At 37.3% G+C, this 18,456-nt stretch overlaps 2 protein-coding genes across 2 annotated transcripts; both read left to right on the top strand.

Annotated features, from left to right (window-relative positions):
* Positions 1-1,720: 1,720 nt before the first annotated feature.
* serpine1 (serpin peptidase inhibitor, clade E (nexin, plasminogen activator inhibitor type 1), member 1) lies at positions 1,721-4,826 on the top strand. The gene is made up of 9 exons (XM_079865195.1): positions 1,721-1,809; positions 2,442-2,683; positions 2,887-3,111; positions 3,273-3,467; positions 3,561-3,759; positions 3,871-3,971; positions 4,078-4,164; positions 4,270-4,353; positions 4,480-4,826. Exons 2-9 carry the CDS (start codon positions 2,443-2,445, stop codon positions 4,524-4,526), a joined length of 1,179 nt encoding a protein of 392 aa, XP_079721321.1. The 5' UTR covers positions 1,721-1,809; position 2,442; the 3' UTR covers positions 4,527-4,826.
* Positions 4,827-5,866: 1,040 nt separating this feature from the next.
* ap1s1 (adaptor related protein complex 1 subunit sigma 1) lies at positions 5,867-18,136 on the top strand. The gene is made up of 5 exons (XM_079866839.1): positions 5,867-6,029; positions 8,572-8,750; positions 14,032-14,140; positions 15,425-15,562; positions 15,748-18,136. The coding sequence occupies exons 1-5, from the start codon at positions 6,027-6,029 to the stop codon at positions 15,793-15,795; spliced, it is 477 nt and encodes a 158-aa protein (XP_079722965.1). The 5' UTR covers positions 5,867-6,026; the 3' UTR covers positions 15,796-18,136.
* Positions 18,137-18,456: the final 320 nt, after the last annotated feature.

Here is an 18,456-nt window from a genome sequence, read left to right as displayed (position 1 = left end):
TCTGTCCCTAGACACAAAACTATTCCCTATACTCAGAGAATGTAGCTTTCTTTATGAGCATGTGTGAAGGAATGTGCTTTTAGTAGAACCAAATATGGTCATGTGATGTGTCTTTCCCAAAGGTGAGTCAGTGGTTCAGCTTCATGTTCTTAATAGCTCAAGATGAAGAACCGATTTTATACACGTTCTGGGTGCTGAGTGTTAAATGGATGAATTGGTCAAATTAGATTTTTGGCACAGGGATGAGCGGGGCACAACCTAATGCGGGGCTATAACACACATGTCAGCATGAGGAAAATTGGTGTATTTAGCTGCCATCAACACTACTGAGAAAAAAATGTGCTAAAATTAAAACATCTTTTGAAGATATCACTGAACATTTATTTAACCATATAGCAAAAGTAAATTTCTTACTTTAGTTAATTTTTCATCTCTGTTTTTTTTTTTTGTTTTTTTTTTAAATGAGACGAATCTGATATTAATTTAATCTTATATTTGTTATTTAACAGTTGAGATAGTTCTTTAATGCTCTCAGAAAAAAAGGTACAAAAGCTGTCACTGTGGCGGTACCTTTTCAAAACCTTTGTACCTATGAGTTGAAGGGTACTGTCCCAGTGACAGCTTTTGTACCTTTTTTTCTAACCAGCAGAAGACACTAGTCGGTTTAAATTATGCAGGTGGGACATGTTGTAACACTGCGTTACAATGTGCCCCTATAAGAAATATGTTATTCTATTATATACTTATAATATATATACTTATATATTATATATATTATATATATTATATATTGCAGTGTGGTTTGTTGTCAAACTCAAAAAATACTTTATTTTTAATTATTAAACAATGCCATTATCTTATATGAAAAAGTTAATAATTGTAGGCTATTTTTAAATACATTTTAAATAAATAAATGATTTTGATTAGATCAGATAATATTTTAAGCTGTCACCTGTGGGGCATGTTGTCACATTTCACATTCACATGTCACATTTTTCACAGACAAAACCACATACATTGTACTAGACGTGTGAAATGATCTATCTAACAACTATCCATCCATCCATAGTATAGTCATTTCTATCTATAGTAATTTCTTGTTTTGAATTTCATTTATTTACTCGGTTCTATTTTTAGTGTGGGGAAAAAATAAGCACAAAATCTATCATTTAAAAAAATTAAATGATTAATAAGTTATGACAACATATGTTTTTACATTGCTTTAACTAATCAAAATAAGTTAAGCAATTGTTTCAAAGCTTTTTTTTTTTTTATAAGTTTCAATTCATTTTTAAGTCAGTTTAATAATTTAAGTTGAAATTACATAAACATCCAACTTGATGTACTTAAAAATTTAAGGCAGCAATTTTTTTTTTTTTTTACAGTGAGTTTTATTAAACAACGAAACACTATTCAAAGCTTAAATGACTGATTAAGGAGCTGTCACGTCTGCCTTAGACTAAACGTATGACTTTGCATTTAACGGTCCCGTAAAATGAAAAGAGACAGACAGGGAAAGAGACTGGGTGGGAAAAGTGTTTATGTTTGTCTGATGTCTGTGTGAAAAAAGAGGAGAGGGTGACTAAAAAGGCAGACGAAAATGACTTCATAACTTCCGCTAGTGTGTGTGTGTGTGTGTGTGTGTGTGTGTGTGTGTGTTTGCGACTGAAGGGGAGGTCTCAAGTCCTTTAAATAGCGCCAGCGCTTCTCACAGACACTTAGTACAACTCTGGGCTTGCACTGCATTGGAGGATCACAATAACAAGCGAAATCTACAAAGAAACTCTACAAAATTAAAGCGTCTTTCAGGTAATTGTATGTTCTTGTTCTGCTTCATACCGCAATTGGACTAAAAGCTCTGGCTATATATAATCGATGAGAAATTATAATTTTTTGTTTCGTTGTTAGTAACAATAGATTATACCCACATGTTTTGGTCTGAACTCTGAACAGCATTGGAAAACAGAGTTGGATTGTGAAATTTGAAACATTATTTAATCATTAGTTGTGTTATTATCAGTTGTTGACCTGAACAACAGTTTAGGCTACACATTATCGTTATGAGAATTTGAGTTGGGTAAGTGTTGTAGACAAAGGTTCTTATGTATTGATCTGTAGGTAAATACCTGAACGAGTGAGTCAAGATAGACAAACAGAAATAGCATGCATGGTATTGCATTTGAACAGTGGGTGTTGAGTCTTGCACATGGGGGAGAATTTTCACAAGGGAAAGTAAATAAGCAGCTTGTTCTCTTTTTGGACCAGGTTGAAACATTTGTTTGTCTCCATGGTTTTGCCTAGTACACACCCATATTGTGAACAAAAACATACTTCATCAGAAATGAAGAAGAAAAAAAAAAAAAAAAAAAGGATCTTCATAAAATACAATTTTGAATTAACACAACTGACATCTCTCTCTCTCCTGTTTCTCACTTATTCAGAATGCAGAGCCTAAGTATGCTGCTGATCTTTACCCTTTGCGGGTCAAGCTTGTGCAATCTTATCCAAGAGAAACAGACGGATTTTGGACTGCAGGTGTTCTCCAAAGCTGTCCAGTCTGCTCCGGACAGAAATCTGGCTCTCTCTCCCTATGGCATCTCCTCAGTACTGGGCATGGCTCAGCTAGGAGCCTATGGCAGCACACTTGAAGTGCTCACCTCCAAGATGGGCTACTCACTGCAAGGTAAATAAATAAGAGCAGTAGATGTAATTCAGATGAACTGAAAATGTGTTCTGGAACAGCTTCAAGGAAACCTAATTCAAAATATATAGTCTTTGTATAGAGCAGGTGGCCATGTATCATTTATATCTCCTATTCTGATATTTAAAACACAATATCTTGCATTGCTAAGTTCCTTAACTCTATTCTCGCTTTCTCTTTGGTAGCACGAGGAATGCCAAAGCAACAGAGGTTTCTTCAGAGAGATTTGGCCAGTGAATATGGAGTGGAATTGGCCAGTGGTGTCATGGTCGACAGGAAGATCATTTTGGAAAAGGTCTTTAGACGCAGCCTGACCAAAGCCTTCCAGAGCATCCCACACCAAATAGACTTCACCCAGCCAGAGATGGCCAGGCAGGTGATCAACTCCTGGACATCTGACCACACTGGTGGTAAGTAATTAACGCTATAACGCTATTTTGAATAAATTGCCAGGGATAATCCTCATTTGTAGATCACTTTGGATTAAAAACATCTGCTAAGTTATTAAGAGTATATGTACGCTCACTCATCATACACCAAGACACCTAACTTGACTATTGTAATTTCTTAGGAATGATTTCTGACTTCCTCCCATCTGGGGTGCTGAGTGAACTGACACGTTTAGTCCTGTTAAATGCCCTCCACTTCCATGGGATCTGGAAGACGCCCTTTGACCCTAAACTAACTAGGGAACGGCTCTTCTACAGAGTCAACGGCAGTGCTCTATCTGTTCCTATGATGACAACGACTCAAAAATTCAACTGTGGTGAGTGTCAAGGATTTGTTTAAAGGACCTCAGATGGATTCACGGCAGGGAAAAATGCTAAGGTTATTTACAATAGTCTTGTTCTCCATCCAGGTGAGTTTGTGACTGAGGACGGTGTGGACTATGATGTCATCGAGGTGCCTTATGAGGGGGAGTCTATAAGTATGCTTCTGGTGACACCATTTGAAAGGGATGTGCCTCTGATGGCCTTGAACAAAGAGCTAAGCAGCAGCAGGATTCGCCAATGGAGAAAAGAGATGAGAAAGATTAACAAACAACTAGCTATTCCAAGGTAACTGAGACTGATCCATCACTTGTGAACTTTCTTGAGTTTTTTTTTTTTTATTGATAAACTTTTAAAACAGGAGGCCTAATGTATATAATATAATGATGACATTTTCAGGTTCTCTATGGATGCAGAAATTGATCTAAAGTCTACACTGAGCAAGATGGGTCTTGGAGACATTTTCAGCCAGACTAAAGCTGATTTCTCTCGCATTACCAGTGAGTATTGGAAATGATCAGATTTGATTTTTTTTTTTAGCTGTTTTGTCGAGGAATAAATGTTAATGGATTCTCTTTTTGATCTCTCTCTGTTCCGTCCACTTAGCTGAGGAACCTTTATGTATATCCAAGGTCCTTCAGAGAGTAAAACTTGAGGTGAACGAAGAAGGAACCAAAGGCTCATCTGCTACAGGTACAGACACTGGATTACAACCTACCACAACAAAGATTAAATAGCATTACCAATCATTACAGTGATACCAAAATGCAACTTTTACATTATTCTGTGGTTCCACAGCTGCTGTCATCTACTCTCGCATGGCTATAGAGGAGATCACACTGGATAGACCCTTCTACTTCCTCATTCAACACAAACCCACTGGTCAGTTGTGCTTTCACCTCATTACATGACATTTTGATGGCTTTTTAATCGAATTAAATGTCAATGTAATTAGGACTTTTGTTTGTTCGCTCCCTCAATATTAATCTCCCCTGCTTAATTTCACAGGTGCGCTGTTGTTCAGCGGTCAAGTTAACCAGCCTCAAGAATACTAACAGACTGAAGTAACCGTACAAGCAGAAGGACCAAAGAAACTGCCAAAAAGTCTGCACACAACATACTACTGAAGACGAGATCTGTTTTAAAATGGGAGGGGGAGGCGCTGCAAAACCTTCTATATCTGCCATTTTAGCATTGCCTGGAGTGCCAAACTTTAATAAGAAATGTATAAACAAGGTTATTCAGTATGTTTTCCCTGCTATATGTCTGAAACATCAAGGATTTTAAAGAACATGAATTTAAAGTATCAGCAGACAGAAGTTCTACATGCACTAACAGTTTGAAGACTGAATTAATGTTTAAGCTTGTTTCATCTGATGTTTAATGTGCTTATATTTTTTTAAAAGTTGTATTTTACAGTATTTATATTAATTTATTGTCGAAGGTTATATTTTCTTGAAGACTGTTTATTAAAATGATTTCCTTTTATAATAAAAGCGACCATAAAACACTTTTGGCTTTCTGTATTAAATTACTGGGGAGCTGGCGACACCTTGTGTTCAAAGTTTGACAACAAACAAAAAGTCAAATATATTCCAGCACTTTTCAGACCAATTTCTTTCTTTTTTATTTTTACCTTTATTTAACCAGACAAGTCTCTTAAGAACAAGTTCTTATTTTCAACAACAGCCTGGCAAAATAAATGCGTAGGTAGCCTATTGAAATGATAAACTTTCAGATAAATGTATGATTAGCTTGTGTTATTGACTTGCAGTACAAATTGTATTGCGATGATTGAGCAGCAGGAATCTTGATTAAAGTTCTTTGACCGGTATCTTCGTTACCATGGTAACCTGAATCAGCCCTCTGTTTTGTCATGGCAACAACATCTGAACATCTTTCCCTGAGGCCAGAGAGGCAACGCTGTTAATTTTCACAAATAGACAAGAAAATCACTTTATTACTTTTGTAAATATAAACACATAAAACGTTTGGATTTTTCTATGTAATATTTTTAACGCAGGAATGAATTTCTTGTGAAGGCAGCAAACGGACTTTCTGCAAGAGATCTTGTGGAGATTGGAATGCGCAGAGCGCACGCGCGCTGGTGGTGATGACGCTATACCTGACTCATCTCTAGTGACAGGAAGTCCGACTCAATTCAGCGGATCGGTTCTTTTAAATGAATCATTTCAACAGTTCCTTTATGTCATGATTAATCGTGATCCCTGACATCTCTACCTGGCATATGCCATACTCTAAAATGCTGGCGACATGTATTTCTGCTTATTACGTTAAGTTTCATTAATACGGCTGTTTACAGTTATTCATCAGTCCAATTCGTGAACGAATCGGTTCAAACGATGCATTGAAACGACTCGACTCAAAAAACAATTCGTTCACAAATCGGACAGCGCTACTCCAGGCTGCTTTTATGGGGCTCTGAAACTACGAGCTGTCAATTAGACATGTATTGATATTATCTTGCGGTTTTCACCAAAAAGTGGGTTGCTGTTCACTGAAATTTACCTGACTGCTCTCATTAAGCCGTCAGAATGGTAAGTTATACTGTTATAGCGGCATTAATCTACACTTTTCAGGCAGAGCTAGCTAGCTAAAGCTAAGTTAGTACCTGGGCACCTCAAAACCTGTTTAAAGATTCACATCTCACCTGTCGGGCCCTAGGTGGTCTGTTCAGTTTGGACGCTTTGTGTGGTCTACATCTCTCAATTAAATCGTGAAATTCTCTAAATGTCATAGATTAAAAAGCTTTTGTTCTCTACCCGGTCAGTTTGACAGCTAACGTTAGATCTAATGTGTTAAGTTGATAGTATTAATTCATCAGCGAAATGATTTTCACTGCTTGGTGCTCAACCGGAGTGTTTCCTGAATGACGTTACCTGAGGTATCGTTGATTGAACCTGAGGTTTCAAATGAAATCATTTTCTAAAATCAATTTCTTTTTAAAGTTGTCTTTTGACTCTTTTGATTCGACCCGGAAACGGTTGTCCAGTTGTGACAGTGTATTTTTAATGTGAGATTTACATGAACTGTGAGTCAGAATGACTTTAAAGCCACAGTACATTTGGTTGCGGGTTGTAGCATCATAACAGTATGTTCTCTCAAAAGTATTTCGCAACTTATTTCCTGTGTTTAATCAGTTAAGCATGAAAGGAAATGCTGCTTTGAGAGATAATATCCAACACATCATAAAACAGTGTTTACAAACTGAAGAAAGCACTTGGCTTGATGCTAATAATAGAGGGAAGCAAAATGTGATGTCTTTACTCTGTTCAAACTGTCCAACACTTCCCTGTTTGTCATATTCAATAAACTGGCTGACCTGAACTTGCTTATGCTTATATCTATAAACATATGTTTCAAAACTAAAGAGAGATTTTTCTCCATATAAGACCTTTTGTTTTCCCTTCTTTCTGTGTTGCAAGAAAAACAGCAGAAACATTCATCGCTGTAAGTAAAGATGTTTAGTTTAGCAGTAGACGGTGATCTGATTGTCTGTTCTGTAGATTCTAGTGTTCTTTATTAACATTAGATTTTCATGAATGTGTGAGTTTAATGTCCCAACATCTGTGTGTTAAAACTACTAACAAGTATTATAAGACATGGCATCGATTGTGGCAAGTAAAAACAATGCATGGTTTTAACAAACTATATATGTGGAGGCAACATTTTCACTTGATTTGGCTGCTAAGTATGGACACCTTTTTATAGCATTGAAGAATATAGTCTCTTTCCCTTAGGAGGTTACTATTCTCGTCTTTGGCCTCAATAAAAAAAAAATTCCCACATCTCTCCCGTCTTTCTTTTTTTGGAAATCAAGCGGCTGTTGTACATCAGAGCCTTTCGCTGCCAAGTGCAGTGCACCATTTTTAGACTATTTCAAGGGCCGATGTAGGCTGACAAATTCTGGCACAAAGTATAAGTCCTCAATTTAGCAAGCCGGAAAGAAATTCTCCACAATTAAACTAATGTGTGCTAAGAGTAGTGTTCCGTGTGACAGTCTTGTGGTTTTTAATCATAGTGTGTCATATAGTAGTTCTGTGATCAGAAAATGTGATGCTTATAGATAGCCTTTGGAGTGTATTGAGCTGAATGAATGCACCGTGTTGGATATGTGGGGCATGTCTGTTGGGAGCAGATGCAGTGCTCTTCAGCTCACCTTTTAAATATTTAACACATCTGAAATGTATAGGCCAGCTTGCGTTCTAATTTTATAATGATGGATGACGCTGAAGGTCTTTTAGGAAAAAAAAAAATTCTACTCATCAATTTTTACACACATTTTCCATTACGCCTTCATCCTTTCTGATAAGTCAGATGCTGGTTCTATTGAATCATCATTCGTATGTGGGTAGAATTTCAGGTTGAATTTTAGATTGTAATTTATTTGAATAAGTAGTAAAGTAGTGTATACTTTAGGTCACACTTTTTAAAATATCTTTAACCAGTTTTAGTCACTTTTGGCCTTTTCATCAGTCCTTAGATTACAATTGAATATTCAAAACTACAAATATTCCATGTAGTCTCTAACTGAATATAAACTGCATGTAAAAGAAATATGTTATACTTCATTTAAAATGCTATTTGATAAGTAACACAGCAGCATGCCATCTACTCACATCTAGTTTTTGATCATAATTCTTTTTTTTTTCTCTGTATTATCCAGTTCAGTGTTATTGAAAACTAAAACTTCATTAAAATGAATTTGAAATAAAATTAAAATATAAATATTAGATAGAAAAACTTAAACTAGAAAATATTTATCTGAATTAAGTGTGCGTGCTAAAACGATCAAATTAGTAAGCCTGAAATAAAAAAAGAATGCCAAATAGACATAACAAGTGAATAAAAATGTCATAAGCACATGACAAAATTGCTAAAAATTTTAAATAAAAAATACATTTTAATAAATACTATAATAGCACATAAATAATACTAAAATAACACTGCTCCTATTTTTCCCCCATATTTATTTATTTGTAACATTATCTGCCATATTGACTTGTGCCTGGTTGAGGAACTAACTATTTTTCTTTATGCGATCCTCTCCTGTCTTTCTCTCTCTCTGTTGTTCTGTAGATGCGCTTTATGCTTCTGTTCAGCCGGCAGGGGAAGCTACGACTCCAGAAATGGTACACGGCTACGGCTGAGCGTGACAAAAAAAAGATGGTCAGAGAGCTCATGCAGGTGGTGCTGGCCAGAAAACCCAAAATGTGCAGCTTCCTGGAATGGAGAGATCTTAAGATAGTCTACAAGAGGTAGAAAGCCACACATGCATTTGATGACTTTGTGAGACAGAAATGTCGGTTGTACACGTGTCACTTTTCTCTGTTTTTTACATGCACACAAAAGGTTGTCTGAAATAAAAGCTACAGTTAAAAAATTTAGTCCTGGTACACAAACTATATACCTTTTTCCCCTTTTTCTCTTTTTTCCCTCCCAGTATAACTAGTGAAGCATACTTCAAATTATTGTGAACATGAACATTGACTCATTTAATGCGTCGTATTGAGGAGTGGAATTGTTTGAAACATCAAAATACATTTCATATCTAGATACCTACGCACAGTGAAGTGTAGTGAGGGGGTCACTGTTTTTTTTGCCACAAGGTGGCACTAAAAGTAAAGCAGCCTTGTTCTGTTGTGTATGATGCTTGTTTTTGTTTTTCACTTCAGCACTGCATCTGATGATAATATAATTATCTTAAATATCATTATATATATTATGTTCTTGATTTGCCAGCTACTATAATGTCATTGAGGTTTGATTAAAGTGCCCCTATTATGCTATTTTAAAGGTTCCTAATTTTGTTTTAGAGGTCTCCTTCAATTGTTTACATGCATCCAAGGTCAAAAAACACTTTGATTTTCACATAATATACATTGCACACCACCTTATTTCTCAAAGGCCCAGTTTAAACCTGGTATTAAGATGCTTATTGGTCGATCGGAGAAGTAGACGAGAGTGACACATTCCTGTTTACACCTGGTGTTTTAATCCGTCTCTTTTGTCCATTTTTAACCACCTGATTTCTTTGAGGGGAGGGTCTATGGGCGGGTAAATCTATGGGCTTTTTCAGATCTTTTGATCTAATGGAGAAAATAAGCTCGTACAATTTAAATATGAACACGACCAGAGACGACGGAAAAACACACGAAGAGCAGTGCCACAAGATGACGCTGAATGCTGTAAATGTGTGTTAGAAATCAGGAATGGTGAGAGAACATTGTGTTTGGTATGTTTTCCGATAAAGTTTAAATCACTTTTTGGCTAGCGCGCTTCCCATAATATTTATGTATTCGGTCAGTTGGTGGAGAGTAGGTGGTCTTTTTGCGGCTGTTCGACCACATAAGCGTCTACACTACAAAAGCAATCTGATCAAATTCGTTTTTTAATACTTCTGGAAGTGGTCGAAAGTGGACAAGCTCAAAACGTTTTAGACCCCGTTTAGACCTGTATTTAGCGTTGTCCACTTAATACCAGGTGTAAACAGGGCCAACGAGTCTGAACCATAGACTGTAAAAAAAGATGGACGACACCCCTTCGCTCTCTATCATTGGTGAGAAGTGAAGCCGCCAGTGTCCCAATATGGCGCTGACATCTCGGGACCTGAGTCTGCGCAGTAACCTGAGTCTGCGCAGTAGTGATCTCGGGGCCTGAGTCTGCGCAGTAGTGATCTCGGGGCCTGAGTCTGCGCAGTAGCGATCTCGGGACCTGAGTCTGCGCAGTAACCTGAGTCTGCGCAGTAGTGATCTCGGGGCCTGAGTCTGCGCAGTAGCGATCTCGGGGCCTGAGTCTGCGCAGTAGTGATCTCGGGACCTGAGTCTGCGCAGTAACCTGAGTCTGCGCAGTAGCGATCTCGGGACCTGAGTCTGCGCAGTAGCGATCTCGGGACCTGAGTCTGCGCAGTAACCTGAGTCTGCGCAGTAGCGATCTCGGGACCTGAGTCTGCGCAGTAGCGATCTCGGGACCTGAGTCTGCGCAGTAACCTGAGTCTGCGCAGTAGCGATCTCGGGACCTGAGTCTGCGCAGTAGCGATCTCGGGACCTGAGTCTGCGCAGTAGCGATCTCGGGACCTGAGTCTGCGCAGTAGCGATCTCGGGACCTGAGTCTGCGCAGTAGCGATCTCGGGACCTGAGTCTGCGCAGTAGCGATCTCGGGACCTGAGTCTGCGCAGTAGCGATCTCGGGACCTGAGTCTGCCAAGTCAAGTCAAATCAAGTCATCTTCATTTATATAGCGCTTTTAACAATGTAGATTGTTCCAAAGCGGCTTTACAGTGATAATAGGAAATTAAAGTAACAGAGATTGTTTTGGCTTTATAGCAGCTCTAGAATAAAGTTACTGTCCAGCTAAATTTAGTTTTGATTGATTCACTTCCGTCGCAACGATCATTAGTTATTAACTTAGCTAACACGACACCGTTTTAACAGGAAACTCTTTAAGTTCTCTCTACGCAAACTTTAAAAACGATAACCTGTGAGAACGCTGATGGCGTGCATATGCGTATTACGAGCTCAGTCTGTAGGTATGCGCGTTTCAATATATGTGCGCAGACGTGTAGTCCTTCCTTACAAACCAACCCTCAACAAACTACTTGTCTGGCCCTAAAATGTATTATACAGAATTTTTATCGCTTCCGCGTAGCCACGTGAACTGGAATTATCCCGACAACGCTTTATCTGTAGAGAGGTAAAGGGAGGGGAGGGAGGCCTTCACAGGAAGCAGGAAGTAGTAGGAAGTAGGAAAGCCGCGAAATCAAGGCCCCGCCCTCACTCTCACAGAATCAATCGCAAGCTGTTTTAAAGTGGCCTCTGTCTGCTCCATTCCTCTGTTAATTAATTTAGAAATTTAGATATTAAATTTAAAGCTCCAATCTCCTCAGTCCTCCGAAGATCCTGAAAAAAAGTCTGTTGGTGCTTCAGCGACTAATTCGCTCAGAGATGACGTCACACCACCGTTTTATAGCATCAAGTAACTAACTAAAAACAAACTTATTTTAAAAACAAACACTTGAACTTACATCAGCGTGATAAAAACTACAGCAAATGACAGAAACCATCTTTGGAAAAATGATATTTGAAGTGTAATTTAATTGTTTAGTTGGTCTCATGTCGCGTTAAATAACACGGGGAGGCGGGGTTTATGACCTATACTAGGACCAGTCACCTGGGGGCGATCGAGACGCTTTGGCTTCACTTTTCAGGGCTTGTGCGGCACGCTTGGTCTGAACACGGCCCATTTGAAGATTCAGTCTCTCTAAACCCCTCCTTTCTGAAAGCGAAAGGTGTATGATGATTGAAATTGCGAAAAGACCTTAAACAATTACTAAATAAACTGTAAAATGTTATGTTTTCTAATACATTTATTTCATGCACGGATTGCTTCTGACAGTGCTGCGTGAGCTTGCGGCGCCATCTGCAGAACACCCTTAGCATGTTAGCCAGGGTTCAAAGCGGCAAATGAGAGTAAAAATCGACGTTGGAACTGTTACTCACCAGTTGCCTGTCAACAGAGAGAAGCGTTAAGGTCTCCCTGCGGTCTCTTAAGAATATTCTCCTGACCAAGAAGAACATCTTTCTTACAATAGTACTAACAGTACAAAAGAATGTACCAAGATCAAAAGTTTAAGTGACTGATTTGTGAGCCGCAAACACAGAGACAATCAAGCGTGGATATAAAGGGTTTAATAAATGAAACCACAGGTACATACAGCTAAACAAAGCAAAGCATATATACAGAATAAAAGAGAGACAAATGAATGGCAAGATTTACAATGGTAACCACAACCTAATGAGCGCCATCAGAGAATCAAAATCACCTTCTTAAAAGGGGTCAAAACTTAGAGACGTATGCATATATATGCATATAATTTCAGTTTTATTTCAATTCACAAAAATGTTTTTAATAGTTTTAGTTTTAGTTAAGGATAATAACCCTGGTTTGTATGCTTACTTTTTTTTTTTTGTTAGTTGAATTGAATTGAATTTATTTATTTAAAGGGGTCACGAACTGGATTGTTTTATTATTTTATAATGTTGCCTGGGGTGCCCTTATAATGTTAGTATGATTTTTACATCAAAAATTGTCATAATTTATAAATAAAAGCCATTTTTCCAAGCCTGATTTCAGCCTCAGATTTGAACGCTCAGTTTTAAGGGGCGTGTCTGCTGTGAGACTGCAGTGCAAACGCCCACTGCTGTGATTGGTTGACATGCTTGCATATGAAATAGCTAGTATTACATGAACTCTCTCGAAAACTTTTACTACGTTTTTACTATTACAGCTATCGAGATAACAAATGTATCGAAAAGTATCGTTTAAAGCATTATATTTAAATCTATTCCATCACATGAAAGGTTGCAGCATGATGAGCACTGACTGAGCAGATGACAGACAGTCTGTTGATCGCGTGAATAAAGATTTTATCATTGCAACGCAATTTTTGCACTCTCACAAATGCTTACTCCAAATCACAATGTAAACACGATGTGAGTACACAGTAAGAGCTTCGTTGTATAGTGTAACAGTGTCATTACTTCATCACGAGTTTGGTAAGTGTCCAGATAAGCTCTCGCGGCTCGCGCTGTGCTGTTTGATTGACAGCTTGGGCGAATGGAAAGGGATCGTTCTTTGATCGCTTTCTGTATATAATTTAATAACAGTTTAAAAAGGATTATTTTCATAATACTACGAGAAATTATGTGAAGTTGATCGTTTAGTCACTGATGCATAAACAGTATTGAACGATTTTAAGAGAATCTGAACTTGAATAATTACACAGAAATCACTGATCGCAGATCAGGCATTAGAATACACATGGTTACTTACATGTTGCTGGCGGATCCGTGTCGGGAAATTGTGATTGACTGATTTAATAAAGTTTAACCATGCTGGAATCCGAAGGAAGCTTATGCAGACTGTCTTCTTCCACAAACAGGCGCTGCACAATATTTAGTCAACAGCATGTTTATTGCTTGTAAGTAGCTCGATCCGGTTTAGCAATATCATGTCGTCCTATGTTATTTAGCATGTTTGGGCGAATCGGTGGGCGGGGCTAAACAGGCCGTGTTGAAGTAGCCGTTGATCTTCTTTTGTGGAGGCGGTGTTTTATCCTCTTTGACGTCATAGTTCCCCACTTTGAAAAACGAGTCATTTGCTGAGCCTGATGTCTATAAAAGCTTTTATTGGACTAACAAGGTAGTTTTCAGTTCTGAAACTTACAGGATATTATTATAGTATGATGATCTCTTATATGTCAAAAGCTCAAGGAAATTTTGATTTCTCAGTTCATCACCCCTTTAAATGGGACAGTGCATATTCATGAACGTACAATCAAAGTTGAACGTAAATACGCCGGATTTAGCACAATGCTAATTTCCATCCGTAGTCCCAAACATAGACAAATACAAACCAAAAAACAAACAAACAATATACATCTCAACAAATAGACATATAGAGCTAGTTTACATGATTGACTGCTTATACACTTTTTTTGATGGACATACTTTCTGTAACCCATTTATCGGGTTGTGTGTAGGTATGCCAGTCTATATTTCTGCTGTGCGGTGGAGGAGCAGGACAATGAGCTGATTACCCTGGAGGTCATCCATCGCTTTGTGGAGCTGCTGGATAAGTACTTTGGCAGTGTGAGTCATTCCTCGCCACCACCCCTCTTTCATCTGGCCTCTCTATTTCTCTCCTCCTTTCTCGCTATTTCATACCTCACATTACAGCAACCCAAAACCTGTGAAATTCTCTGTACTTTTTTCATCCTTTTTGCTTTTTTGTCCATCCACTCCTCTGCTTTTTATCCTCCGCTATTTGTACCATGTCTGTTTTTCTCTGTACATGCCACATGACGCCCTCTGTATTGATATTATTTGCTGTTGTGCTTCATAGCTTTTCTGTTTTGATTATCTGACGTTTTTTGTTGCCTGTCATTTATTAAGGTTAATTCCCTTGTGCGTGCGTCAGTGTTACATTTTTGTGTGTAGCATTCACAATGTTCCTCTTTGACCATTTTAACATTCACAGAATTGTCCCATAACAGTTATTATTTTGAATTAGTTGTTTGTGCCATTTATTAAAATGCACTGATGTAAGATTTGTCAACTAATTTGTAATGATAAAAAAAGCTAATTTTATTATTGATTGGTTATTTAAATTTACAAAAAAATGTTAGTGGTGATTCTAAGTTAGGTATTTTAATCAACTTTTAATTATTTTCATATACACTACTGTTTGGGGTATACCCAAAAAACATATAAAAGTTTGGGGTCTGTAAGATTTTTTTTATATACTGAAAGAAATTCATACTTCTAGTCAGAAGGGTGCATTAAATTGATAAACGTGTTGGTAAAGAAGTTAATAATGTTACCAAAAAAAATCTATTTCAAATAAATGCTGTTCTTTTGAACTTTCTATTTATTCAAATATGATTTCCATGGTTTCCATAAAAATCAGCACTGTTTTCAACATTGATAATAATCAGAAATGTTTCTTGAGCACCAATCAGCATATTAAAATGATTTTTGAAATCGAATGATACAGAAAATAGCTATTTTTAATTTAAATAATATTTCACAATATTACTGTTTTTACTGTATTTTCGATCAAGTAAAAGCAGCAAAAGAGACTTCTTTCAAAAGCAAAAACATGCTTTTTAATGTTTGTCTATAAATTAATATTCTATCACAATAGATATTTCTAATATGGCATTTACATGACACAGAATACAGATTAAATAATACAGGCGTATTTAAATACAGTATTTCTAGAAACTGGAATTTTGCCTTATTTGGACTATTTCAATTAGGTTAACACATTTATGTGACACATTCATAACTGGAATATTATAAGATTCTTGTGCACATAAACAAGATAGTTTCTCATGTCTCTACTGTTTTGTGTGTGTGTTGTACACAATGCAGGTTTGTGAGCTTGACATCATTTTTAACTTTGAAAAAGCTTACTTTATCCTGGACGAGTTTCTAATGGGGGGTGAAATTCAGGACACATCCAAGAAGAGCGTGCTCAAGGCCATCGAACAGGCCGACCTTCTACAAGAGGTGTGTGTATGCATGTTATTTATGTATTCTTGAATGTTGTTTGCATAGAAAAGTCTAATAATGTTACTTGAATTCTGTTGTTTATATACTCACAACTCCTCTGAGCATTGCACATTGTAAGCTGCCAAGTTAAATAATCAGTGCATTGTGTAATGGCCTCAATGGAAACCCTTTTCTCCGGACAGGAGGATGAGTCACCCAGGAGCGTCCTAGAGGAGATGGGGCTGGCCTAGTACTAGTTTCCAATGCAGTCAAGACAGATGGTAAATTTCGGTACAACTGCGACATGTGAAGGGGAGTTTGCAAGTGGGTCCAAGGGGAGGGAGGAGAAAAGGGGAATAAAAGAGGGTAGATGAGGTTAATTTTGATACTACTGAGATCAGCATGTGATTGTATTTCAATTCCAACCTTTTTTTGTCTTTTAAATTTTAAAATGGCTGTCTAGCTGGGAACTCCTCTTTCTTAAACGACATTAGAGAAAGAGTGTTGCAGATAGACATTTGAATTTAGCAATCAGAACATTTAGAAGAATATTTTGAAAAAAGATTTGAGCCTTGCCATTTTAAAAACAGGTCATGCAATGCCATTACTATACGTCTACTGTAGCTGCTCAGGAAAAAATGACATTGACCATCCAGCCATGTTTATTTATGTGAGATGCAAATATTTGTACTTGTACCACTTTAAATTAAGTGCTATGGACCATAAGGAAATCTTCTAATGGTTTTTTTTATAATGGATCGATTTTAAAGATATATTCACTAAATGGGAGGAATTTTAAATGGACCTTTTTAAATGGCTGCAATACTGAATGGACTATATTGTGTGGTCTATTCATTCTGTTCCTTGAGCCACAGTAGTAAAATGTCTGAATGTGTATCTTAACGTCGAGAACACGGCAGTGAATCTCAACCTCAAAATGGCGCTGAAGCTCTTTCCTGTTTATCTTGGTCTACATCCTGCTTTCCAAAGACGTGTTTCTGACTGTAGGCATCGCGTTGGAGTTGTAATAAGTGAGGGAGTATTTGTAGCTTGTTTCAGATAACAGAAGAGGGCTTTGATATTAAGTGTGATGTATTTACATAGCTTTTTAAACGTGGTGTGAAATAAGGGAATATTTTAAGATGAACGGTTTCTCTTTTTTTTTAAACAATTGAATAATTCAGCATGAGGGCATGTTTTCCCTGTGTAAAGTCCGTCAGGTAACCAAAACAGAACTATGTGTGAATGTAATTTTATAAATAATAAAACACAATTTTAGCCTAAACTTCTTTCTCATCTTTTTTCATGGTTTCCCCTATTCTATTTCAGTATAATGAACCTGTTTTTCTTTTTGTTTTGTTTTTATGAATGTAACCTTATGCCAAATGAAAGCAGTTACAGTTTATAGAGAAAACTTGCAGACATGTTTTCATGTTTGTTTGCTTGATATTTCTACATCGGTCATGGCGTGACCTCTGATGGTATAATGTTTGCATCCTCAAACAAAAAAGACGGATGCTTTGTCAGGAATGTATTATTATTTGTGTGTGTGTGGAGCAAAGATAAAGAGTGCTGAAGAGAGCAAATGAGAGAGAGAGAGTGAGAGAGATTGAGTATGTAAGTGGATGAGTCACCAGTCGGTCGTTTGTGACAGTGGTGCAGTGAAGCTGACTGCAGCACCATTGTGGCAAGAAACAGACAATGAAGGAGTGATGGAAAAGTAGAAAAAGAGATTACAGGCGAAGACACAACATGTCCATATAATGACATCAGACAGGCTTTTAGAGGAAAAAGACGTTAATGAAATCAGTGATAATTAAAACGATGGGAGTCACAACACCACAGATATTAAAGACACAAAACATGCTTTCAGTTTCGTGAGCTAATAATTTGCATTGGTCGTTGTGCTTTTTTCAACATTAATTTAGCTTCATTCCTCATTCTCAAAATGTCCTATTAATATCTGTTTGTGTTTGCTTCCCTTTGTTGAGGATTTACGAATGCCTGTTGTGTCTGTCACCTTCATCAGTGTGCAGGTGTCAAACGATATGACCCGCAGCGTGATTGCAGCCCTCCCTCCTTTTTCTAAATATAAACTCAGCTGTTGGTCAGTGTCTTCCTTTATCTCCTCTCAGTGGAGATGGAAAGCAGACAGTTTCTAGGGACCTTGTCATGTGCCCTTCAGCTTTTCACCCTCCTGTCAATTGCATTTCTGCAGCACTTAGTGACTAATTGTGTATCCTGTGGCTTTTCATGAAAATGCAATGTGTCTTCCTTTTTTAATGGATGTAGGATTATAATGCTTGTTTACAAGTCCAATAATGTGTTTCTTAATATGTGTGCAGCTTTTATGTTGGCTAGTGAATGAAATTCTGCATAAAATGTATTTAGGCCTATATTATTCTCCTTTAAATATGCAGCTTAAAGGATTATTGTCTGAATTTAGGTAAATCACTTTTTCCTGTAAAAATTAAAATAGATAAAAGTGTGTCTAAAACAATGTATATTCAATGCATAGGTATATTAAAGCACTATATTATGTGTAATATTCTTTAGTATAAAAATGTGAAGAAAATAAATTACCTACTAGGGATACCGTGTAACGGCTTGTTGCTCTTAAAGGGACAGTTCACCATTTACTCACCCTCATGTTGTTTCAAACCTGTATGATTTTCTTCCATTGTAGGACAACAACAACAAAAAAATGCTGAGACATTTCTTTTGTGTACCACAGAAGAAAGAAAGTCACAAGTTTGAAATGCCAAAGTGGGTAAATTATGACAAATCTTTCATTTTGGGGTGAACAATGCCAAGTAATATTCTGGTTCCGAAGCAAGTTACGCTTGTCTCCTCAATTTCTATTTTTTTAAAAGGAGAAGTCCACATTATGCCACATGTGCTATTGATTGAGC

This window comes from Squalius cephalus (genome assembly GCF_949319135.1).
Source record: "Squalius cephalus genome assembly, chromosome: 3".
Classification (NCBI taxonomy): domain Eukaryota; kingdom Metazoa; phylum Chordata; class Actinopteri; order Cypriniformes; family Leuciscidae; genus Squalius; species Squalius cephalus.
Note: the sequence above shows the minus strand (reverse complement) of the source record. Positions and strands in the feature narration are given on the sequence as shown.